This window comes from Monopterus albus, unplaced genomic scaffold (assembly GCF_001952655.1).
Source record: "Monopterus albus unplaced genomic scaffold, M_albus_1.0 scaffold67.1, whole genome shotgun sequence".
In the NCBI taxonomy this organism is placed as follows: domain Eukaryota; kingdom Metazoa; phylum Chordata; class Actinopteri; order Synbranchiformes; family Synbranchidae; genus Monopterus; species Monopterus albus.
In genome coordinates, this window is record NW_018127947.1 from 1,706,047 (window position 1) to 1,732,870 (window position 26,824).

Sequence of the window (26,824 nt, forward strand, 5' to 3'; positions counted from 1 at the left end):
CAAAAGTCTGGTTTTACTTTATTTGATCACTGAATTCAGTGCATATCCCTGCACGGAACAGCGAGATGGGAAGGACAGGGGCTTCACTGTGAGGCGAAAAAACAGGTACTAGGCAGCCAAACCTCGCTGCTGGTCCTGGTGCAGTGATGTTGGGCTGGGGGAGATCAGAGCAGGGCATGGAAGCAGGGTGGAGGTGGAGGTTTTAACTGCGAGGCAGGCTGCACATTTCACAGTGCTCTGTGCCAGGCTGGTTCATGAAGGTGCAGTGGAGGCAGGACCACATGGCCGAGGAGGAGGCAGGAAGTGACGGGCCACCCATGGCCCCATAACCCAGAGAGCTGGAAGGCTGGCCACCCACTGTACCTGGGAAGACAGAGGGTTAAAGGTGGCCATAGAGGACAACCAACCTGTTGTGGCATTTAACTCTCTGCAAGAATGTGAAAAAGCACATTTCACAAAAAAGTTGAACTTTCCCTTTAAGACAAATGACGTGTCCAGCTGTAACCTACACAAGTTTCTGACTGCGATTGTCTTTATTAATAAAGCTTTGAGCTAATTAATTTGACTGACTGAGTGGTCCTATAAATAAATGTCCAGAACACAAAGACTTTCAGCTATGCTAAAACATCTCAGAATATTTAACACTCTGGTTCGATAAATGACTTGAGTAATGAACAGATTATCAAAACTGTTGTCAGTTTTCTGCTGATTAACTGATCGACTAAGTAGCAGCAGTTAATCACTTCAACAATACAGAAGTGATTTTAACTACTGCCCAAGGTTAACTTGGATCACGCCAACTGAAACCCAGGTTACATGACCGTGCCTTAACTGATCAGCATTGACTTACCACACAGCTGCTCGATGGTGGCCCACTGCTCCGACTTCTTCCAGGTCTGTGCCAGATCCTCATTAGAAGTCTTTACAGCATCTAGTAGGAGTCCGATGCTGTCCTGCAAAAACACACTGGGATTTATCCACTAGACAGAACCAGGAAACTGAAAAGAAAACCAAACACAAATCAGTCTGGGTTTTATAGAACACCTGCAGGTCCGAGCAGGTAGTTCATTATTAACTAAACACAGAAAAACAGTGGTTTTATCAAAGACTCTTGAGATGGTGTTGATGGGTCAGGAGCCAGTTTGAAAATCTATGAACAGAAACACAGCATCTGAGTGAAAGCATCCTCACAACAGTAACTACTTCCAGAGTGGAGAAGAATGTGGCCACAGTCTAAGCCAGTTTCTGCATTACATATGGAAAACAAATGGAAACCAGAAAAGACCAGGCTTTGAAAGAAAGTGTGGACTCACTCTCAGAGGCATGACCTCATTAGTGACGAGGAAGAGGAGCAGATGGCAGGTATGTTGCTAAACTGTGGAAATCCTGCACACACACAAAAACACAACACAAGATGTGGCCTGTGGAGATTACAGACTCCAAAGGTCAGCCTAAATTTCTAAGGCGCTCCGATGTGACTGGTCATGTCAGGTTGAAATACAGCAGAGATAAAACCTGATGTGGTCTGAAGAAAGTATGACAAGCAAAGTGTTTGCAGCTGCTGTAACTATGAGCCAAGGAGCCTTTGCAGCCAACATCCACAATAATTACAATATTCTGTGGCCAAAACATCCGATGAGTCTGAAAGCGTCTGTGAAACGCGCAAGAACAAAAATGTTCTCTGAAGTGTCCCAAGACTGAGCCGAGTTTTGCTAACTGAAGGGAAAACATCTGTGATTTTCTGTTTGTTATTTTCCAGCTTCTCGTGTTCTCAGCTCACAGAGCTAGCAGAGATCAGCTGACTCTTTCTTAATGGGTGTTCAAGGGGTTGCAGAGGGAGTGTCACAGGCATGTACAATACAACACATGTGGCTTCATTCACATTTCCAGGCACGAGCTTCCATTATGCTGGCTAGCCATGTTGCTAACGCACTCTATGTTAGCACCAATTTCTACCACCATGTCGGCATGGATAGATAGAAAACACCGTTTAATAACTAATAAAAACTCATGGTGTGGTGTTTGAGAGTGAATACCAGTGAACGGTCACAATAACCGCAGTAACATGATAAACAAGTCTTCTTCGCCCCCATTCACACCATCCCCCATTACGTCAACGCAGTGCCTTGGTGGACGATGTCATCGTGTGGTGCAGAAAAGGTTGAACTAGACCCAACTTTTTTGCTGCACAAGGCTACGTTGTTTTGCCAGAACACCCTGTGATACTGGAGCCGGTTGTAATGAACACAGTAGCCTATAAAAATGAATGGAGAGGTGTACGTTTTTTTTCCACGTTTGAAACTGATTGAATGCATCCTTACTTCAGAGATTGCCGTTCTTAGCATTTGCAGCGATTTGCAGATTTGTCAGCCAGTGCAGCGGTGTGGCTCACTAGGGTGTTTTTAATAGCTGCTGGACAATATTGGAGGTCTACGGCACAGACCAATGAGCTAAACCAGGGTCTGGACTCAAACATAGGACAATGCATATACCACATTCATTGTTGATAGTCTCTGGGTGGGATTTTTGCAAAATAACAAAAACATAGAAAATGACCAGCCTGACCCTTTAAGCTCCAGTTTGAGAACAGGATGGTAAAGATAGTGAACTGCTGACACTACCCAGAAATGTTTGACTTTCTATTTTTACATGTTTGAACCAAACATAGCACAGTATAAGAGATGCAGAGGAGTCTGTCTAGACATCGCTTACTTGTGTCTCTCCAAGGATATCATGGTTCTCAATAGGAAATCGTTGTGTGGAGCAGAAGGTGTACTGAGGATCCTTTGGAAAAGTGGTAGTAATCTGTAAACAAACAAACAAACAAACAGGAAATTAGGTTGAAAGGCAGACACAGCAAGACCAAGTGCTGCCTCGGTACACAAAGTACATGTGCTCAGCATGGATCTACTCACATCTATGATAAGGTACTCCACAGGAAGAGGCCGGGCTAGAAACGTGACATCATTTCCAAATTTGTCTTTGTCCTGTTGGATACAGAGGCAGTCGAACAAAAATCTCAACATCTAGATCAAAAATTCTGGCTGAATCGATTAATAATACCTAAAAACCAAGTCAATATCTATCAGTAATTATTCTGTTCAGAAGTAGTACAGTCATTCGTCAGTCTATGTATTCTCAAAAAGATAAACCATCATATATTACGCACAGTTACACTGCAGTACAAATGCTGCTACATGTATGAAGTGTTACCTTGTAGAAGACGTCCGGTACGTACTGCTCAGGGCTGGACTCTTTAGCATAGCCCAGCTCAGGAGCATCTTTGCAGGGCAGAAGGCACTCGTCTCTCACCAGAGCCATGCACTGATTGGACACCTGGTATCCTTCAAAGTGCACCTGGTTATCTGGACCGCCTGCACACAGAGAGCACACAGATATACAGTTTATTTCTTTGACTACTAGTTGCTTAGTGGAGCTACATTATACCTGTGATTTTTGACCCAAAGTACTGGAGCTGTGATGATATAAGAGAAGCAAGGCTTCATCTGAGAAGCTGGAATGAGAAAACCTTTCTACTAGGACTTGACTGCATGAATTTATTAGTTATTAACAAGGTCATTCATCAGCTTTCTGTCAATCAACTAAGATTTGCTTTCCAACAAAACCAGGCTGGCTTTAAAATGACTTCTGCAGTCAGACCCTATTAGTATGGTACCAGCAATACAGAGTCAGTCATAAAGTGTAAAAATACATCAAACATACCAACAAAGAAGACTACACTACAGTAATATTTTCAAACTGTTAAAGTCTGTCTCATTGTGATGTGCTCATCATTGTCTAAAGCCTCTTCAGCTTTACACATGTAACTCATTTGCAAAGAGACATCTTCACATAAGGGAAAGCCAAACAGATGCACTGTGCCCTGTCTGGCTGAGGATGTGTAGTCACGACATGGTAAACTGGCCTCATTATTGCAATCAAGGTCAGGGCTGCATTTTGTGCTTTCCTGGAACTGAAGGTCTTGTTAGTTTGTAACGGAAGGACATAGAAACATCAGGTCTTAATCCCTGTGGTCTCAGGAAGCATGTGGCTCGTATCACAGGACCAAATTCATGGAGATACCATGATAGGAATTAAACACTACAAAGAACAGGCAACTTCCCAAACTTGATCACTAACAAAGGAAATACATCTGTAACAAGGAAGCAACTAGGTGGTGAATAAGAGGTGAAATTCCTTTTGCAATGACATATGACTGAGCTTAAAGCTACACTGTAAACAAAACATTTCTGCTTTTTTTAAAGGCGATAAACAAATTTTAACTTCCTACTCCGTGCCATCTGTGACATAAAAAAAACAAATAAATGTGGAAATGGAAACATTTATATCTCCCCTAATGTCCTGTTTTAGATGTAAAGTCAACACTTTAGATGTAATGATACTGCATTTTACTGTCAAACCTATGGCTTCAGTCCAGTAAAAAGGATTTTTTTTAAAGAGTAAACAGTGTTCGTTCAAGCATTTATTTGTACCACATGGCAAGACCTTGACAAGAATTCTACCATCAGTAGGAGTAGAAATAGAAGTTATTTTCAGCCCTCGTGTCAGTCTGAGAATGAACAAATCATACCTGTTGCCACCACAGTCACAAATTTGGAGCCAAAATGTCCGTCTCGAGAAAGTCTGCAGGGGTTTGCATGTTGATTCTGGAAGTATCCCGCTGTGATGCACTCCTCTGCACTCAGGTAGTGTGAGTCCTAACACAAGTGAGGACAATGAGAAAACATGGAGGAGAGCAGCACAGTGGTCTGATGAACACATCAGCTGTGTCCTCACCTTGTTTCTTGTGTAGCGGACGGTGCCTATCCTCATATCCTCTGAGAGCAGATCAGTGAAGATCCACCCCACCTACAACACAAAAAAACAGGTAAGTAGAGCTGGAATAAGTAGTCAATTAATTTTGCTTACTGATTAATTTATTCGAGCAAAAATGCATCATTGTCATCAGACATTTTATAGGTCACATCATCAATTGTGCCAGTAATTAGAGACTTAAAGACAAACAACACAATTAACATAGAAAATGATCAGCATTATCCTTTAATAACTGTTAGCTGCAGCCTTAAAAAAAACTGAAATCATTTAAATCTACACATCACTAAGAGAACACCTAAAAAACGTACAGCCACTGAACCAAGATCAGAAGAAGTTAATGCTGCTCACAATCAGCAGCACATTCCTGCACGCAGGGCAAGGCCCATTGATCTTTCTGATTAAAAAGCACATTTATGCTGTGTGACCTATGATATAGATTTATGGCAAGGCTGATATATAGAAAGTCTCAGTGCTATTACTCCCAGAAGTTTCAGGATACTAGGGGACGATATTCTGGAAAAAACAGTTTCAGATTTACCCACCACCAAGTCATGTTTAACAAACCAGTGTGAAGTGGTTTGTTTTGCTGAAAATACTCTGGCTGGAATGGTTAAATTCTTTGATGAACTGAAAATCAATTCCTGTTCCAAAAGCTTCAATAACTGTCAAAACATTGACAGGGATTCAAAGGACCACAGTATCACATGGAGCAGCAAGGAGGAAAGAAGGCCAACCTTGCATAGGCCCAGTTTTGCAGCAATTTCATCCACAGCTGCAGCTTTGGGATCCTCTATCAGTTCCAGACTGTTCTGGGTGGCATTCTGAAACACAGCGGAGAGGACAGCAAAACTCAAATAGCATCACTGAGATGAGAGGCTACATTACAAATCATGGACGTTTATACAAGTGTGAAAAATATTCCCAATCTGAGATTCTACTAAACATTACTAAACAAGCAAGTGAGACAAGCGGAGAAGAGGACATAATTACTGGGAATCTCTTACCTGTGGTGGCTCGTAGATGGCAGCCACCTCGGCTCTGATGCCCAGAGGGATGTCTTTGTGCTCAGTGTACCTGCCGTACAAGTACCCCATCCTCTGACTGCCAGTCTTCCTCCAGAAGTCCAGGAAACGGTCAGCAATGGTGTGGTTCTCAAACATGATGTTGTCCACATGTCTGTATTTCTGGGAGAACAACAGAAAGAACTACATTCATGCAATGCTAACTGGGACATGGCCAAACAGTTATGTGATTTTATTTCAATCACATGTCTACATGTTGAAGTGTCTTGTGCAAGATGGTAGTTTGATGTTTGTAAAATGTGTGTGACTGGGTGAATGAGAGGCAAACTGTAGAGTGCTGTGGATAAAAGTGCTATATACAGTGTTGGATGGTATCTACAGTCAGACACTGCGATGGATGATGACATAATGGCGGGCAGGAGGGACAGCAACAAACAGCACCAGCTACAAACGTGACACTACTACATGAATGATTTCTACACTGAGCTTTGCTTACGAGTGTTGAGAGAGTAACTCGCACTGCTGTGCCCCAGCAGTTAACGCAGGGCGGTGCTGATATACGTCGTCGTACCAAAATATGTACTGTAACTACACCCACTCTTCTACTTTGACTTGGGGTTTTAATGGCAGTTATCGGTTCTACAGCTCAAAATTATCCTGGGAGAAATCTCCTCAAGTAAGTAATAAATATATTTTTCTATGTTCTGGCAGAGGCAGGAATTATATGAGCATGTGAGGCTTCAAATCATGATGCATTGGCCCAACCCCAGCTATATAAATGCAAAAATTTACTATTTCAATCATTTCAGAGGGAGGTAAAATCACGCTCACGCACACACACACACACACACACACACACACAATAAGCTTATGTCCCTTATATCCCTATCTATGGCACATCCACTAACACCACATTTGAAGACAATGAAATCATGCATACATATCAGGTGAAAGACTGAATGCCTCTCAAAAGGGAAGTGTGCCTTGTTTGAAAGTGCTGCTGGCCTGACAAGCATGAAACACCAAGCACGACTCTTGAACACTCCTTGTTACTGGCTGCTTGAAATGGCCATCAGCTCTACTGTTGCACTCACTGAAAGCTGTACTGCCAAAGACACATTATCTTCTGTAGGTGTGGTCACATACCTGTCTGTTCAGTGTGATGGCACTGGGCTGGCACTTGGTGCAGATCCCTTCCGGCCAGGGAGGGTGACCCTCACAGCCCGACTTGATCTTACAGCTGATGTTCTCCAGAGCTGCAAACTTCCCTCTGCAGGAGGTGACAACAGGGTTAGAATCTGACAATTAGACTACGAGTGTTAAAATTAACATTAATAAATTAACTTCTCACTTATCAGCTCCACCAGTCAGCTTGCGAAGGTATGCATGGAATGACATGTGCTTCACTGGTGGGTCAAGGTGATTCAGGTAGTCTTCGTCAAAAGGCTGGAAATGAAAGAAGCCAAATGCTTAAAACATAAATATATAAACTGTCTCTCAGTAGCGGTGCTTCCACTACCATTCTGTAGGGCATAACCACAAACAAGAATGAGGTCTCTTACCTCTAATGGTACACAATGCACACATTTTCCAAGGGCACCGTGGCGACATCTGTAAGAAGAAGGGGGTTGTTAGGGATCTGGATTTAAATACAAATCTTTGGGAGAGAAAAAGAGTTCACTGTTTGTACAACATGTCTCTTACAGCTGTGGATCTTTGTTCCTGTAGATCTTGCCATCCTGCTTGGCCAAATACTGATCGATCTCATCTTCCTGGACCTGGGGTGCGGATGAGGACCGGGGGATGATGTAGGATGACAAAGAGGATGAAGATGATGATGAGACAGATGGCAGTAATGATGATGTGTGTGGGGTGGCTGTGTCCATCACCTCTCCAAGGGAGGTAGAGGATCCTGAAGGAAACAGAAAGAGCATGTCGCCATGCCTCCAAAAAATAAAGAGAAATTAGATTAAAGCTGTGGTTTGTAAGAGAATAAAGCCAAAAATAACAAGTAGAGAGAAGCGCTGACTATTTACTACATATACACCTGTTAATCCACATGGAATAAGAGCAATTTAAATGGAAGTAACTTTTCCTAAATTATTGTAAGAATATCATTTTGTCCCATTAATGTATAAATCAGTCACTTTGTGGATAAAAATATTCCATAGTTGTCAGTACATTTAACCCAAATATTCTCTGAAACAAAGTTCTCATGATAACAAGAGTGATACACATGTTAAATTTACAGAGCAATATTTAGCGTTTTGTTCTTTTTGGTAGCAACAGGCAGGTTTTTATTCTGTGTCTCCTAGCAGCCACACTTCATTCGATTCAACATAACAAAAGACTACCAGGTGCATCTTTTTAACGACTCAAAACTTAATTTGAAGATTAGACAGATCTACCAGACTCAAAACTTAATTTGAAGATTAGACCTATTCTCATTTCTGGAACTGATCGTCAATGAGCTGTCAATCAAAATCCCACTAATGGTCAACACTGCTCCCTTGTACTCACTTGATCTTAAGCAGGCTGAGGGTTTTGTTCTGGGAAACGATCTCCCCGGTCTTGTTGCGGTTCAGGTAAACAGAAAACCCATTGGAATTGAACCCAAACTCTTTGGCCACCTGTGGGAGAAGTAGATGTAGTGTGCTGATTAGAGTGGCCAACAAACCTGTGTCATATAAACCAAATACCATCAGCTTTCTCCACCATGGCATGCATTTGGCACTGAGAAGACCAAAATAAACAGTATCTTAAATTAGTCTCAGGATATTTGCTCTTCCACTCTAGGAAACTAAATCAGCACGTGCCATGAAAAAGCAGCACATGTAAAGCAGATTAGCACCATAGATGTAGGAACATTGCTTACGTTTGCTGCAGTCAGCAACTAGGCTATTAAGATCACTCCAAGCTGGAGGGCCAACAGAGTACACCATGGTACTTTTATAATCACATCACATGTCAGGTAGAGACTCAGCCTGATGCTGATGATTTGCTTGGACTACATCACTTGGGGTTTACTTAAGTTCCACATCCATTAGATAACTTGTGCATAGTGTTGTTGACACAACAGGACAGCTGTCTTGGCAAGAAAAATAAATTCACAATAACACTTGGAACAGAATAAAGACCAAGATGGCTGCATCAATCCCATTAAAACCAGTGACTTTATAGGCCATTTCAAAGTAAACAAATCAAACAAAACATTGTGCAATAGCCGGCATCAGTTATAAAATCAAATCAAGCTTTATTTATATAGAATCTTTCATGTGGGTTCATGCAATTTGAAGTTTTACAGCTTTACAGAGAGATGACAATAAGGCAATTATGTAAAAAAAGAAGAATATTTTTATGTAAAATATTCACCAAAAAGATAGCATTAAAACGAATAAAAACTAGAAAAAAAAAAATAACATGATGTGATTACAAATAAAATACATACAAAGGAATAATACTGTCTCTTTTTACTTACATACAAGGACAGTCTTTCTAAAACTAAGTAAAGAGAAGTATGAAGCACTGAGGTTCTTTAAACATAAAATCATTTTTTCCTCAAGGTACTCAGATGTTGACAGTGTAGGATGTTATCACTGTACACTGTCAAACTGTATGAGACAACATCATCTCAAGCTCAAAGCCTTTACTGTCTCAGCTGCAGAATTACAACCTGCAGGGCTCAGGCTGTCTATGCTCTGTCTATTCCACCCATCACTGACTATGCATGAGGATGGAATTAAAACTATTCCTTACACTGATCCACAGGAAACACAATCCTGTATTAACAAATACGTGCATTTTTAATGAGCTGTGGTGCTCTGCTGTGCCCAGTCTGCAGGACTATTCTTCTATTTTAGCTGACAAATGTTTCTGTAATCATTTTTGTGTGCTTATGTGCGATGGGAGACCTGATGGAACTAAACAAATACATAATTACACTTAAAAACATCCAAATTAAACATCACATTTACTCATTTACTCTGGGTTCATTGTCCCCTATAATAATCTGTGTGGCATGGCATGGAATAAATCCTCATTTGAAAACCACAACTAATCAAGCAGCTGTGATGTCAAGTGTGCAAAGCAATCCATCACTACACTTCAGTGGAAGCCAGTCACTGACTTGTTTATATAAAGAAACCTGTTATAGTACTCATCCAATAAATACTGCACACTGTGCAATCTGCACCCTTGCACTAGCCTATTCTGTTGGACTTGTACTGTATATAGGCACTGGATGTTGCTGTTACTGTACAATGTTGCTTTTTAAATACAATATATACATATCTATTGTTTCAGCTACCTCTATGTACGTAGTAGTTAAATATTCATACATTCCCATCTTCATCCAGCTTTGTTGTCCTCTTCATTAGCTGTATGTGTATTACTATGTATTCTCTGAAGTTTGTTTTTGGAGTAAGTTCTTTGAAAGCAACTACAACAGCAGTCATATTTAATGTCTGTGTACAGATGTTTTAAAAAAAATCAATGTGACTTGTGAAGCTGACTTATTCTGGTAAGTTTACATATATTACCTTCTTTAAAAAAGCAGCAGTTGTCTCCCTTTTGGTGGAAGGAATTTTCTTCATCCCATTTGGGGACTGTACCCTGATGATCTAATGAGACAAAAACAAAACAAAACAGAGAAAATGAAACACCACACATACAATGCTTTCAGCAGTCTGGAAAAGACCATTGTTAGACAAAAATGACAGGAACCCAAAACTCTTTAAAAATGACATTCCAACACCTGTCAGTCAAAACAACGACGCTATCCCCCACCCCCTGTGGTATCAGTGTCAGGGCATTAGGACAACAATGACAGTGCAGAAAAGTATTGTTACCGTTTGATTTTAAACAAAGGGCTTTTATATCATGATTTGAGAATCCAGACTTTGAACTTGTCATCGTTAACTAAAGCCGTGACACTGTGAAATTGAAGTCAACAAAAGATTACTTTTTGTGAATCAGCAACATCTTGGCTTCCATTACTTCCACCGAGCATATTCTAGCTATTGTTTGGTTAATGAGTTGAATATGCTGAAGAAAATCCCAGACATTTTTGTTCTTCAATTGTGCCAGTTATGTAGCTTTCCTGTTGGCCAACAAAGCCTCTTCTTCTTATTCAGACGTTGTCAGTTAGCCAGAGAGCTAACATTAGCCGGTAAGCTAAACAGGCCCCAGTCATTTTTTGCTAATGCTAGCCAGCTAACGTTAGCTACCAGGCTAATTCTGCTGCCTCATCACTCCGGACTTCTAAAGCTAAGAAGCTAGCTAACGTTAGCCAACTCGACCTCTCTCACTGTCGTTAATACAAACTTCAGTTGTACTTACAATATTATCTGCCATGATGTTCGGGTGAGTGCTCCCGATAGATATCACCGTGTTAATAGACAGACACACTAAATACAAAATTCACGTAGCGTTTATGTCTGTATGTCAACGAAACTCCATCCCACAACTGAAACACCGGGTGTTGCACACATTAGTGCCCGACCGTTACTCATCGGTCCCACACCAAAGCTACCACAACCTAAACAAGCTTTTGATTTTGCGGAAAACAAACGTTCCCATTTTTCTTTTAATTGCAGTGGTAAGATATGCTTTACTACAGATGACTCCGCTAATGTGAAATTATGGCAGAGTGATTTAAAAAATGAATTTAAACTGGGGAAATAGTTCAATATCTTAAAGAAGCAATATGGAAGATATTACATAGGCAAGATATTATCATATAGTTTATTGGCCCAGAGTCGATAAAACTCCACTAAGGAAACTGATGAAGGTGAATTTGGTTTTAGATTGGAACCTCCAACTTGTATGTATAAAATGGAAACAGGAACTTTTCTATATTATATATGTACATGATATGGATTAATGGGGCCATTGTGAGCCAAGTTGTGGAAGTCCTGAGTTGTTGTTTGGTTCAGCAATCCCTCTGACGCCTGTTTGTCTTAAGGGACCAAAATCTAACAAAAAATGCATTTTCAATATGATTACAGCCTCCATAATTATTTTTTATTATCTTGATTTGTCAGTAAGTCAATTGGTCAACAAAATGTCAGAAAATACAAGACAGAAACTTAAAATTGTTCACATTTGAGAAGTTAAAACCAGAGAATTTGGACATTCATTTTCAGTAATATATTATTGATTATAATGATTATCATAATCATTGCAGATAATTTTTCTGTTGATTGACTGTTGCAACTCTATATTTAGTATGTGCTTTTCTGTTCTTAAAGGCTGCAACACGGTTACAATTATTAGTTTGACGTACTTGAATATAATTAACACCAAATGCCTGAATGCTGGCTCCAGCCCCCCGTGACCCCGTTTGGAACTAAGTGCTTTAGAAACTGGATGGATGGATGGATGGATGGATGCCTGAATGCCTGTTTTTTTCCATTGATAATCACAACTTCAAAATAAAGATTGATCAATCACTCAAAATCATAATCTGAGTAACAATTGTGATTAAAATAATCATCATTGTTCTTTTTCTATTTTTATGCTTTTTTTTAAACTCATCTTTTAGAGAGGGCAATGCTCCATCACACGTCTCTTCAGATCTGGGCCTGTACTGAAACAAGCCCACTCATCCGTCTGCTACCTTTCACTACAACAATGCAGCCATTGGAAACATCATTCATTTGAGGAAAGAACTCACCAACTCAACCACCACTCTTCTCGATTAACAGTGGTATGAAAGAAGAACACTGAACAATGGATGGAAGATGAAAGACAACGAGGAAAATGTAAAATGTCTTATTCTACACAAAAACAATAAACTAGTGCTAAATTAATGAGGTTTAAAACACAAATATAAACACACGGGGCATAAACATGCAGAGAACATGAAGGACATACAGTATTTTCACATAAATTAATATTAACACAAGGAAGATACACAGGCAAACACAAGTATGGATATTTGTCTATATGGCTAAGATTAGCTGACAAAGTGGGCAAATGATGAACATTACTACCCTGCCAAATCACATATTGGTGCATTGCCAGGAAGGAATTCTGTTTCCTGGACATTTATTCTGAAATGGATATAAAGTGAATTCTTTCTTAATTTTTACTATTAAAAATAAGGTCAAAGGTCATGTTTTTCAAGACTTTATCCTTAAGTACTGTATATACTTAAATGTATGAAACAAGAAGATTTCCACATACTATGATGGTAGAAACTTTAGAGAAATATCAATAAATAAAATGGTGAGCAAAATCTATATATCCAGATGAAGACGAGTTCGGTTAAAGGTCAAAACAGAAGGAAACGAGTTATACCTGATGATAATTGCAATTATAATAGATAGATAATAGATAACTGCACTGAAGCACATGAAATGAGAACCCGCCCACTTCTCAGGTTTGTCACTTTAACTCAATTTTAGGCTGCCTTGCTTGAATAAGTTTCATGTTTTCTCCAGGAGAAGAAAAGAAAAGAAGAGGAAAGGAGAAAACCGTAGCAGAGCTAGAGAAGAGAAACATAACAGGGCAGATTTAATGAAATCATGAGAATCAAAACAATAGATCCTAAACAGAAGCAGATGTTGTGCATGAGCTTCAGAATCAGAAGAGGATTCCAGCATAAGAGGACAAAGTTGTTGGGGTTTTTTTTGTAATTTTTTTCATTTTCCATTTTTTTGTATTTCGTACAGTTCACTCTGGTTGTTTGTCTGGAATAGCTCCACTGAAAGCTGGGAGAGGGAGCCTGAGGCAGATGGTCTGCAGTGCGTGAACATGGCTTGTAATCCTCAGAGGATTGCAGGATGATGCAGGAAGATTCAGATGATGCCATACTGGGCCAGCTCATGCAGCTCCAGGTGACTGAAGGCCTCCCAGGGACAAATGACAGTGATGTCTGAAAAGCAAGACGGAGATGTGAGGTTCCTCAGGAACCGGCAGATTATAGAAACTGCTATGAGGGCCGTTTTAATACCTGAACTCACCTGTGCCTAAGCCCTCCATTCCAGGGATATCATCACCAAAGCTGCAAAGCAAAACAAACCAATTACACACAATAACTTGCAATTATTTCCAGCACTTTAAAGAAAAACTGTGCATACTGTGGTGGCCTGTAGTCCTCTACGCTGTGGTGTGCTGGGCAGGAGGTAGCACGGACAAAGACAGGAAGAAACTTAACACATGGTTAAGAGAGTAAGAGAGTTGGCTCTGTCCTGGGCTGCCCTCTGGATTCCATCAAGGAAGTCGCAGATAGGAGGATGTTGGTAAAATTAACATCCATCATGCATAATCCCTCCCAACCCCTGCACCACATTGTGGAGGCTCTGAGGAGCTCCTTTAGCACAAGACTGTTACATCTTCAGTACAGGAAGGAGCGCTATCGTAGATCGTTTCTCCCCACAGCTGTGGGGACTGTATAATGCATCATTGTAGTGATACATAAGGTGTAGTTATAAGGGGACTGTGAAATAGTTAACTGAATGTGTTTATGCTCATATATTTCAATGGTAATGCACTGGAAATATGCATACATGCAATATTTTTTTTTATCTCTTTACTTGGTTATAGTTGATTTGTCTTCATAGTTTTTGTGGTGTGTGTTGTTGTTTGGTGCTTGTTTTTTCCTTTGTTGCTGCTGGGGCACAGGAATTCCCCCATTGTGGGATTAATAAGGTTTTATCTTATCTTATCATTTAAGTTACCCCTGGACTCCTTTCTTTGGAGGCTTGCTCTTGAACTGACGGGTCTGCCTCTGCTTGAACTTGGGTGGGCCTTTGCGTGGCGTGGCAGGGCCTCCACTGACACGGGTGGCCGACTTGATCTCAGCTTTGGGCGGCTCAAGGTTCATTTTGAGCAGCTATGATGTGCAGGCTGTTTGACACACCTCTATGAAGATGAGTTGCCGGGTGATATCTTTGTCTTGTGGGAACAAGAAAGGAGTCAGATAATTCATCCAAGTCAATGTATCATTTCAAAAACCAGATGGGTCGCTTTCACCAGTTTATTATCTGTTAATCTCACTTACATGCAGCAGGGTGTTATCTAGGATACTCTGTTTAATGATTAATTTCATTGACACTGAGTGAACATCTTCTGTCACCTCTGCCTGGCATTACAAGTTTTAAACCTCTTACTGATCCAACCAGCCCCAGGTCAGTCACAATACACTCATATTTCCTAATGACTGATTGTCTGAGACAAACTACTGTGCAGCCTGCTCTGTGTGGATGACCCAATTTCCCATAATCCCTGGCTCAAGAATAAGTACTCCCCCTCTCTGTTTCAAGTCGGACGTCCACACGTGATCTTGTTAGAGCAAGGGCAGCACAGCAGATCTGCTGAGCAAACACTGAGGGTCTCAGGAATCAATCTGCCCAGTGAGAATGACAGTCTGAGCAGGTCTTAACCATTAATGTGGTTATAGTGCTTTGATAGCAGAACCGATGTGCAAGATTTAGCTATCATATAACTTAATTCATTCAAAGAATATTGTATAGCTAGAGTGTACAGTAGCAAATCAAAACAGAGCTTGACAAAAGTTCACATATGTATATGCTATACATACTATATGTATTTTTTCTAACTGTTGTTTTACTTGATTGAAGATGAAGATGAAGATGCTGAAATAAAAAGTTATAAGTTCTATATTGACTGTAAGCTGCATTCTTGAGCTTAATATATAAGACTAGGTGTCAAACCTAAAAACCTTCTGGTACCAACCAAAATGCATCCAAAATACATGATGTACCAAGACATGCCTCAAATGCTTGTTCGATTTTTCTTGTTTAATTTCTCTTTTCATTTATTATTATTATTTTATTTAACTGTTTGTCTTTAGACAACACTATTCAAGGACTTTGGATCTTTTAGTTAAATGGAAAACTATACTTGTGTTCTCAAGTAAGATACTGAAAAGGCATCTTTATTGTTTTCATACTGGTACAGAAACTTGGGTATCAGGCATTAGTACTGAAAAATAGAATTCAAATGCAGACTTATTTAGCAGGCTGGACTGAGACTCTTCTTCCAGAAAACCATCTACAGCAGACCTGCCTGATACTGTAAATGTTCCACAATGGTACAAAGGAGAACAAACCATCTAATGAATAAGTAAACCAAAAGCCATGTCATTGACTCACTGCATCATTTTTATTTTCCAAAAAATGTCATCTAGTGTCAATGAATTAAACTGAATCTGTTACAATTTAATTCTGTCTGTCTTTATGGCACTATTGCTTAAGGCCTAATGGAGGTCAAGGGACTCAAACTGTCTATGTTCTCACTGTGTACAAGATATGAAGTGGTGATTTATTCTCATGTTTAATCTCATTATGATCAGCTAAAACTTCAAAGGAAAGTGTAGCAAAATGCTATTAATGCTTTCAATTCTTTTGAAAATCCCTGTTTTATTTTACCTTTATTTGAAACTCAATGTTCTTTTAAGATCTATATCTCCTTTTCATATGACCTTCATTTAAGAACAAAATTAATTTTTTTATATTTCCATCTTTTCAGTTCAACTTGTCATTTCAGCTCAAAAAATAGTGATACAGTAACATTATCCCTGATATCCACCAAGTCCCATGAGGCTCGACAACAGACAGGAAGAATACCGCCACCACCATCACCACCATCACCACCATGTTAGAGCCTAACTATCCCATTAGGACAGTGGGTCTACTCACCGGCTGCCTGGGTGAAGGGTGCGTGGGTGTGAGAGCAGCACTGGTCTCGAGCAGATGAGTGGAGTTCTTGCTTGGCTGGCTGTGAGGGCCCTTCTTATATTCTGAGCCCCACAGATGATTATGAACGCACCACCTCCCTGCTCTAATGTCAGCACTTCACATGTGACGTACACTTTGTCATTATGTAGCTTACAATAACATTGTATACAGCTACTGTATATGGGTTTCCAAAAAATCTGCAACTTGAAAACTTATAATGTACCTCTTCTGTTGTCAAGTATTACACAGTTTGATAGTTTTTGTGATGAAACTAATGATGTAAACTGTTCATTTTGTTTGAAATATGCAGAGAATCATATACTGTACTACTGGCATAAGAAGTACTCAGATAATTTACTTAAGTTAAAGTAGCAAAACCATAGTTTAAAAATATTTCCACCAGTGCACTGTACACTATTGTAACGCACATAAAATTCTAAAGCAATGTAAATCAAACCAGAGACAAAAGTACGTGAGATAATACCAGGAAGCTTCCTGAAACTCACCCTTTGAAATCTGTTATGCAGCTGTCTCAGGCAAAACCCTTCAATGCTCCTTTTTGCAGAAGTCCCACCTTCATGGTCATTCTAGTTCCCTGTAGTGATGGTCAGAGGTTACACTGGACACAGCTACACCCCACATAACAGAAAACAATCACTGTACCGCTAATGAAGGCTATTTATTAAATAACTCAGGTGGATGTAATAGCAGATGAAGTTGCCAGTTGTGGAATTGCATTTCAGAGCACTTTAAAGCTCCAGAACAGCTACTGTAATCTGGCCTGCAAGTAGAACCCTTCAATCATGCATCAAAATTTCATCTAGATTCATTGTAAATTTAAATTTTACACTTTTAAAATGTCAAACTTTACATTTAGAAATGGTTAGCATATCATTTCAGTTAGTGCAACCTTTAACTGATCACAGCTACTTCTTGAATATACTAAAAGCTTTGGTGTTGTCTGAAAACTATTCCCAAAGTAAACACAGTGACAACATTCCAAACCATTCCTGAAAAGGAACTCAAGAAATGCATCATGATGAAATAAACAAATTAAAAGGATCAGTCAAAATATTTTATTCTCATGAACAGATAGTTTTATGTGTATCTAGCACCCTCTAGTGGCCGTTCCTGCAAACTTATCAAAGCTGGTTGAGTCTGCTCAAAAAGAACATAAATTTAATCAGCAACACTTAACAATTTCAAATAGATAATTTAAATATACTGTTAAATACTGTAAAACAAATGATCATTAAACACAAAAATATGCTTTTAGTTCCACCTTCAAACAAACTGATCAAAATGAAAAATGTGCAAATACATTTTATAACTATAAGAACATGACAATTGATGAATTTGCCAGATCACTAGAATAGAGTAATAATAAAGAGAATTCTCATGTTAAAAGAGCATGCCACCGATTTAGTGCCACATGCAATCCAACTTGATTAAGCTGTACCTTCAAATAAAGTTGCTGAGCTAATCTGATAAACTGTTGGTTTGTTTTCAACCGGTCTTATGGTTTGACTGCTCCTGTTTCTTGCTGTAGTCCCCATATCTCAGCATTTTCCATTTTCTTCATATGTAAACTGTGCGACCCACAGGAGAAAGGGACAATGTGGAGATTAAATCGGTGACTGGAGTGTGTTATAATGTGCTTACAGTTTAACATAAGAATTCCCATAATTCTGTGGTCAGGGCCACTGGCAGTAAATACATCAGTCACTTTTTCAAGAGTCTAATCTCCAACATCAGGTAGGTTTTAAGGTTCTCATCAGGGACATTCTCCTCAATAGCGGCGAGCGAGTGTTCACCTCCATCATGATAGTATGCCAGCAGCTGCTCTGCATATTCGATCCACACACAGAAGTGGGTGGGAGCAGGCGGTGGACCCTGGTCAGGAGACCAGGCTGAGGTAGTGTGACTGGGTTGTGGTTCAGTGCACTCAGAGGAGTCAGTTAATGTAGTGGGAGGAGGGGAGCCGGGTCCAGTAGACAGGCAGCGAAAGGTCCCGATGTGTCCCCCTCTTCTCCTAGACAGCTGATAGCAGGCATGGAAACCATGTCTCAGGTACAGCAGGGATAGGATGCACAGCTGGAAGACAACAGAATAATACTGTGGTCAGCCAAAACGAGAGTAGAATTAAAACTTTATAATATACAGTATAAAATGTCACAAAATAACAATTAACCACCCAAAGCTCCGAGATTCAGTTCTCTGATATAAATCATCTAATTTGAAAACCAGAGAGCGAGTTCCATTTTCGTAAATTTAAATGCGCCTTTAATGATCAAAATTCATGTTCGTGTTCTCATGTTCTGACATTTTCTTTTCAGCTGATGGTAGAGAAGACAGCACACTACAGAAATAAGAAATCTGGGCAGCTTGTTCTGTGTAAACTTGGAATTTGTACTTAAGGAACACTGGGGAAGAAGATACGGTACAGGATGAGGACAACGTTCAGAAACACAAATTGGCACAGATTTTAGACACTGATGAATTTTTATTTATGGTAAGCTAAAACAAAAACAGCACCGGCTAAATGTTGACACGCGACATTGCAAATTAGATTTTAAAAATGTTAACGTTAATAACATGAAAAGCTAAACTAAGCTACAGTAAGCATCACTCTTAGAAATTAATTTGAAGCCCATACTCGGCGAAATTCGTAAAAACAACACGGCAACAGATGCAAAAAAAGAGGAAATGATTAAGTTAAAGCCAACTTGTCAAAAACAACGTATGCTAGCTTAGTAGCTTCACTATAGTTAGCTGCTACCAACCTTTTGTAACGATACCGACGACCTCGCCGCATTTACACCCAAACACAGCATCGTCGGAGACAGTAAGAAAACTGGTCTTATAATGTAAATCTCTTTCAAGGGTTATATTAACACATTTAGCTGCCTTGCAAGCTAGTTGCATTACTTCTTTTTCCTGAAATACGATCCTTGTGGTCAGTAGTAAACAAACGCATTGAGTGACAGACAGAAAATAAAGTGACCAATCAAAAGCCACTCTTCTAATTTTAAACCAATGGAAAGCTTAAAAATGGGCGGGCCACAAGAAACAGGTTACATTTACAATCTTATTCCAGCAGATGTCGGTATTTCATTTCATCTGTATTTCCAGGGATCCAGTAGAAATATAACGGTAGTAATCCTGCAATAAAGGTTGTACCACATGAAGCTATAAATTATGATGAGGACTATATACATATATATACTGTATATATATATATATATATATGTATGTATGTATATAGTCCTCATCCTCAACATAATTTTTATATATATGTTATACAATATTATGTATAACATATACATACTCATACAACAACACAGCTTATTTGTGCTATAATAGGTAAATATAATTTGATAGTAAGTTTTTGTTTGCAGTCAGTAGAAGTCACTGAAGCTTAGGTTCATGTATATTTTGTTTTGTTGCCATGTACCACATAACAGACCTAGCTAATTGTCCTGGACTATGCAGTTTGCGCCTGAGAGACTGCATGTGCCTAGTCAGGGCCAGCTCATCAGCTGCTGGGACTAAACAACTTCTATTGAATACTGTGATGTGACTTAATAGGAGTATGTTTACAACTAAAATGGTAGGCTTATTCGTTATTGGTTACATTTAAAAAAAAATTGAACTAATAACTACAGTAACAATAACTTGGTCCCAACTCTGGTATAGGAAAATGTACGCCTGTATTTAAAGTTGGAGTGATATTTAGTTTACATAATATAAGCAGAGCTGCTATTAAAGGCTCAAAATACTTTCTTCTCAAGGCATGTTCACCGACCTGAATTATGATGAATTATATGTGCACTTTTTTTGTTGTAGTATTTCTTTTGTGATTGTGGCTCAGTGATGCCATACCTAGTACCCTACTGCCACTTTCTTAACAATCTCAGAATCTACTTTATTGGCCAGGTGTGTTGGACACACGAGGAATTTGACTCTGGTACCTCGGCTCTCAATGTGCAAACAGTAAACCAGCATAAGGCTGTGTAATATAACAAAAATAAGCAGTATTTACAAGCAACAGAAAGTGCAAACAATGCAGAATAAGCACTATGAACAAACAGCAACAATAGTTGACCCATTCTCTGGTGCATGAAGAGATGCCTGTGTGTTTGTAGTACAGTAATATGGAAGAGTGTGAGTCTGAGATCCCTACAGACATCAGTGTTTGCAAGCCACATCCATGGAAACGTAATTTGGAAACACAGCAGCTGTTCAGCCTGGCATGAGATACCAGGTGTGTGGTGGGGCATGTTATCCCACTAGAGGCCCTGCTCACTGTGGGACTTTATCCCAAGGACAGGTTCTCCCTCAGTTGAAGTTACACTTCAGAGAAACATTTATGCAACACAAAGTTAAAAGGCTTGCCATTTGTTATCCATCTGAATGAACAGATCAAAAGCAAATAATCTCTGAATGGTAACAAACTATACACGGTTTATATGTACACAGAGAGTAGAATGAAGCCTTAATGAGTCACTCTTGGCATTGTAGGTTCCATTCCACAGAGGTTTTTGTTATCGTGCAGAGTGCCCGAGGGCTCAGATTTCATTCTAAATGCAAAGAAGTATATAATAGATTTTGCTTCATTCATGGAGTTCCATCATAATATCAGTATATGTGGTTAAGGCGTGTTGAGGTTCAGGCCATTTCCACAGACATGACACACATACAGAGAAACACAACTCATACTGACAAATGCAGAACAATACAGTACGTACAGTAGGTGCAAAGACAAAATAATTACAAATTAAAGCTAAAAAAATTGTAAAAAGTCACATGTACAAACAGCATTAAATAGATAGATAGATAAATAAAACATAAAAATGTGCTGCTGCTGAGCTGTATAGTGCAATGTTTCACAGTGACTGTTTTCACCTCATCACTTGATCCATTGTTGTTATAAAAAATATTGATTGTAGCCATTTTGATGAGATGGTCACACTGAAACAGAACAGTAACACTGGGGCCACAAGACCAAACATTAAGCAGAAAGATGTTTAGAAGCTCTGTAGAGCTCAGGTGGTTATTCTCTGTACTAATGACACTGGTGACGTGTGCTTTATTTGATACATTTATTTTAAAATAGAAATATTTATAAGTGCAGTTTAAATATTTTCATGGAAGACATTTATTTGTAATGGAGTATTTTTACACTACTACTTTTACTTAAGCAAAGGATCAAAATACCCCCTTTACCTCTGACTCTATGTACTGAACATAAAGTGACTTGTACCATCACTGGCATAAGTATTATATAAAATGTAAATGTTTCACATTAGAGCAAAAAGAGTTCCAGTCTCATAAGATGTGATTAGATTAGGTCATGGCTGAGGTGCTCTGGCAGTGTTTGGCATCAGCCTGTCAGCTCAGAGACTCTCCTAACTATGTCAGGTATGTGAACACTGAGGAGGGGTCCATTTTCTCCAAGGCTGCCACTCGCCTCTCCTCACAGCAGTCCCCCCACAGCCCCACTGCTGGATCAGGTTTCTCAGAACACCTTTTCCTGTGGAAATCCTGGAGCCCTACTTTAACTCCAGCAGACATTTCCAGAAGGGCCCTACGCTGTGGACTGGGGAGAGCTAGATTAAGTCAGACACATACACAAATACTTTAACAACAGAAGCCCAAGGGAGGGAACTATTTCTGTTTGATGCTAGTTTCACATGACCCAGTTGTTCCTAAAGTGCAGCCCGAAGGCTCCTGTGGATTCTTAGGGAATTCCTGGAGGAATTCATTTCAGCCTTATTTTACTTTGTGGCTGTTTGCACAGAGACAGTGCGGTTTTACCAGCAGTTTTATAGTGTACTGTGTGCAGTTATGTAGCATTGCATGAAGTCAGAAATAAAGGCACATTCCCTTATTTTATGGCTCCAAATTCTCAAATGTTTGCTGTTGGTGTTTCCAAACTGAGCTCAGTTCAAAGTTCAATTTCACATTAACAGCAATTTGTAGACTTTGATAGCATTAGTGGCACTAAGACTGTACATCTTCAACAGGATACTTGATATGAAAATGTCACTGCTTTGCTCCAACATACACAACACACAACTGTGCTCTGGCTGCAGGCATTCTGCGGGATGTGAGGTAATAGCTCCATCACCGATAATCCCAATGAAACCCTGTGCGCACAAAAGGACCGGCAGTATTTCTGCCAACTTGTTGTACAATCGCAACACTTTGCTGTCCCACTATGCTCACAGTATATGGGAAAGATTTTCCTGGAATGTAACCCAAAAAAAGATTGAATAAAGAACTTCAGAAATGCATCAATCTAAAATAAGAATAGTAACATGCTAATAGCTGAATCTGTAGTGTCTGACTTCAAATCAGAGGCAGAATAAGTAATTTCTACTAATGGAGGGTTTAGCAGAGGGCTGTGCAGATTATCTGGGCTCATTTAATGCACCTCTGATACTACAACAGTGCCTACACAGAGTTTTCTAGCTGCAGCTGTGTCAACAGTCCAGTCAAACAACTTCCCTTTAAAACAGGGGAAAGTGGCAACAAAGTTTTTTCTGCCTTGCCAAAAGCACTTTATGTGCTGAACTGCACCAACAGTAACCTCTCTGATAACTAAGCTGCTTCTGTCATTCTGCAAAGATGAACTCAGAGTCCAGCTGCCTGGGTTAAAATGCGAAGCAGGGGGGTGCTTCGGTGCTCAGGTGTCCCTCCTCAAGGTCTTCCTGGCTGACTCACAGCACCAGCTTTGTCCTGAGTGTACAAAGGCCACACTGTTCATTTACAGCAGCCATGCCTCTGCCCCAAAATGACAAGTCAATGACACCTCCAATGGCAGCTGACAGAATGGACAGATACAAGTTAGTACTGTATGTGTCAGGAGGCTGAAACAGGAGAATGGATGAGCTTATCCAGAAAAAGTCAAATTACCTTTTGCTTTGAAAGTAGTATCCTTTGTGTCTGATTGAGAGAGAAAAATTCAAATTTTAGTTTGAATACATTAAGAAATAATGAACAATATCAGAAACACAGGAACACAGGTAAAAAGTACTGAACATAGAATAATTATGAGTGTTGGTAAAAGAAGGTTGAATTTTCTTTGGGCACAAACCAGTCTGACATCTGCTCTTCATAATACAAAGAAAGTGCAGGTTTAATGATATAGTTACATCCTCACAGCAGCTAATAATTTTAATGATCATGATACAACCCAGGCTTTTCCCTCAGAGGACGTGTCAGTAACAAGGCAAACAAGGGAGCATCAGAGGAAGAGTCTAATTAAGCACAAATGAGCAGGGAGCTGTTCCAGGAAAAGCTACAAGAGCTACTGAGAAAACATCCAGTCCAGTGGTCTTAGGTACTGCAGCTCAGACACCTCTGTAATGAAGACATCACAAGCCAAAATGAGACTGTCCTCCAATAGAAAATGACTCTGAGATGAGATGTGTAATGCAGAATGAATGGTCACCATTTTCTTTTCTGAGCAGGTGTGTGCTGGAGTGGACGGATGGGCAACCAATCACAGGACTTGTTTCCTGAGTGTAATCACCATAGTTGTTTGTCTTGTCCATGGGTGTTCACCTGAACCTGTTTGTTATTGAAACCATGACAATAACTGAAAAATTAGCAACTTCAAGACTCTGTGCTGCACGTTAGCTATGACATACAGGGGCTACGGCAGGGCTGCTACTCCAAATCCAGATTTAGACAAAGTTTGGCTGCATTATTTTGCAGGCAAACTAATTTAACATGAACCTTTAATGTACTGTAATTCCTAATTGAGCATGGAAGGGAAAATTTAGGCTTGAGTGACTCCTCTAACCTAATGGGCATTTAATCACTGCTGCTGGTAAATCATTGCTTGTTGGCAAGGTCAGAGGAAGGTCTGCAAAGGTTGAGTAACTGAAAAGGAATACATTGGATGTTTCTGTTTGGTAAGTAAAGATGTAAGTCATGGGCCTGGACATTAACACCTCAGTCACTAAACAGCTTCACGCTCAAAAACTGGCCTCAGTTCAGTAGCTCTGTATAGTAGCAGCACGACGTGAAGCTGTTAATGAACAACAGGCTCAGTTTACTTTCTTTGCCTTTTAAAACAGGACAGAGAACCAGAATGTTGCAGGGCTGTAAATGTATACCTGGGCCCCTGATGTGAGGTCATCGATGACTGCAGGTTGTTGAGTTGTGTGGGTGAGGCCTGCAGCGTTTCATTAGGTAGGAGGGTGGTGGTTGTTATTTTAAAGAGATGGGGGTGCTTTGACTCGGGCTGTGGCCTCAGGTTTGGCTGCCAGTTATGCAGGACAGAATTTATCTAACAGGGAAAAACAAAAGCAAAGCTTATTGTAATAGTGAAAAACAACAAGCTACTTTTACTCCGGTGCTGTAACTAAGATTTGTGACCCTGACTTTTAATACCAATTAACTCAATCAGATGTCTCTCACACTCCTGACACTGCCGTTCCACTAATCTGTGGTAACCATATTCTGTCCTACCTCCTGAGCTGCAGCCGCATCTCTGGAAAGATAAACTGTTTGCTCAGGGTGAAACCGCGATTTAAATGCATTATTTGCACAGACTGTGCTGGTCACTGGTCTGCACCGAGGACTTTATATATGTTCCAGCAGAGTGTCAATTTTAGATTTATATGTTGTTTTTGCCCCAGGCAAACAGAGAGCAGTCATCTGCATGCAACCTGCTACTGGACATCAGCTTAAAAAACAGGTGTTGACTTTCCCCCAAAGGTTTGCATGGAGAATCCTGCTGTTCCTGGATGAGTCGCATATTACCTAGGTTACAAATAGGGCCAGGTTTTGGAAATCAGTTTTACCTGTTGTGATTATTTTGTATTTAGCAAAGTTCAGTGGCAAGAAAAGTAAAGTGAACACAGTGGAATGACCTGCATTTATATATAAATCTGTCATCAAATATAGTCTGAACTTAAGTATAACAATGAACAAACACAATGTATTTTAACAATACCACACAAATCATTGTCTTGTTTTGGGGTTGCTGATCATGAGGACGTGATCAGTGCTGAAGGTCTGATGTGAATGATGCCTAAAAACAGATCTCAGAAGACTTAGGATCAAGCCGATTTGGAGATTTGAAGAATTCTGCACCACAAGCTGTGTAACAGGAATCTGAGCTCGTTCTAAAATGCCGTGCTGCATGTCCTCTTCTGACCCTGTAAACATTACATATATTTGTCCTTTTTCTGGTACCTTCTGTGCAATACATTGGGGTCAAACCTTTTGTAGCTGACATTATCACATGGCATAAAAGGTGTAAAAGACAAAGCATGCTGCATATTCCATTTATCTCCTCATGTTTTCTGACCCTCAGCAGAATCACTGATAAAAACACATGTGATAGCAGGACCTGCTGAGCCTCAAACGGCCCTGGGATGTAGCCTTGTGTAAGCGCCTCAGAGACTTATCAGGCTTCAGCAGTTGGATGGGTTATAAATCACAGTCCATCCTCTTCACTGCTGCAGCCCAAGCCACTTGAAATAAAGCATGGGTGAGGCGAGTCAAGGTTGATGGGTGTACTGACAGAGGGATCCATGTCAGATTACATAAGAGTTAGCAGCAACTGATAATGGGACTGAAATAACCTGTATACTATTATATAATTATTATAAAATAGTACAAACATTTAGTAAAACATTTGCATGAGTTGATGAACGTGATTGAATTAGTCTGCCTACTGTTATTCCTCTCATGTGACACTGGACCTGTTAAAGATAAAATACTGGTCCATAATCACTTTCATTATTCCAGCATTTTATTAAGGGAACTGGATATGTAGGATACAACAAAATGAAACCACTTCAGATATTATGCAGGTTTAGTGCTGAAATGTTCATTGTTTAGGTCATTTCTCAATGAAAGATGCCAAACATTCGCTGACCGCTGCATCTTACATGTGAGAGGTTGTTGCTTTTGTCCTGGTTTTTTTCATTGTAAGTTGAATGTCTTTGATTTTTGACTGTTAACAGGACAAAACACACAATTAATCACAAAAGGCCCTAAGAGTTTAAGGACTACATGATTAATCATTTAAGACATGTTCAGATTAATCAGTAATGAAAATGACCATTGTTTGCAGCCAGGTTCAAGTTCCTTTCATCCAGCAGCCATTTTGATTGACCTCTGGGCAAAATGTGCAATGGTCACTAAATCATTAACACACTATAGTGTATTAACGATTTAGTGAAGAACTGCAAGTCCCATGAGGCTTTGACACTGGTCCCGTGGTTAAGATTCAGGGATATG

The 26,824-nt window shown here is 39.8% G+C and overlaps 3 protein-coding genes across 4 annotated transcripts; all 3 read right to left on the reverse strand.

Moving 5' to 3' along the window:
• nploc4 (NPL4 homolog, ubiquitin recognition factor) lies at nucleotides 1-11,403 on the reverse strand. Its single transcript, XM_020604682.1, is given in 18 exon segments — nucleotides 1-363; nucleotides 851-953; nucleotides 1,314-1,359; nucleotides 1,361-1,386; nucleotides 2,713-2,805; nucleotides 2,916-2,987; nucleotides 3,214-3,374; nucleotides 4,592-4,718; nucleotides 4,798-4,869; nucleotides 5,571-5,657; nucleotides 5,841-6,020; nucleotides 7,005-7,128; nucleotides 7,210-7,304; nucleotides 7,421-7,469; nucleotides 7,563-7,802; nucleotides 8,379-8,488; nucleotides 10,397-10,477; nucleotides 11,196-11,403. Coding segments are annotated over 18 exon segments (1,842 nt in total). The 5' UTR covers nucleotides 11,211-11,403; the 3' UTR covers nucleotides 1-202.
• A 2,239-nt stretch (nucleotides 11,404-13,642) lies between these two features.
• On the reverse strand, nucleotides 13,643-17,134 carry pde6gb (phosphodiesterase 6G, cGMP-specific, rod, gamma, paralog b). 2 transcript variants are annotated; one of them, XM_020604684.1, is made up of 4 exons: nucleotides 17,068-17,134; nucleotides 14,540-14,756; nucleotides 13,823-13,863; nucleotides 13,643-13,734 (listed from the first exon to the last, which is right to left on the reverse strand). In XM_020604684.1, the coding sequence occupies exons 2-4, from the start codon at nucleotides 14,683-14,685 to the stop codon at nucleotides 13,658-13,660; spliced, it is 264 nt and encodes an 87-aa protein (XP_020460340.1). In that variant the 5' UTR covers nucleotides 14,686-14,756; nucleotides 17,068-17,134; the 3' UTR covers nucleotides 13,643-13,657. The 2 variants fall into 2 exon arrangements, with proteins under 2 accessions (XP_020460340.1, XP_020460339.1); XM_020604683.1 differs by lacking the exon at nucleotides 17,068-17,134 and having other exon boundaries at nucleotides 14,540-15,482.
• A 484-nt stretch (nucleotides 17,135-17,618) lies between these two features.
• Nucleotides 17,619-19,540, reverse strand: oxld1 (oxidoreductase-like domain containing 1). Its single transcript, XM_020604685.1, has 2 exons — nucleotides 19,345-19,540; nucleotides 17,619-18,655 (listed from the first exon to the last, which is right to left on the reverse strand). The coding sequence occupies exons 1-2, from the start codon at nucleotides 19,393-19,395 to the stop codon at nucleotides 18,284-18,286; spliced, it is 423 nt and encodes a 140-aa protein (XP_020460341.1). The 5' UTR covers nucleotides 19,396-19,540; the 3' UTR covers nucleotides 17,619-18,283.
• Between the last annotated feature and the right edge of the window lie 7,284 nt (nucleotides 19,541-26,824).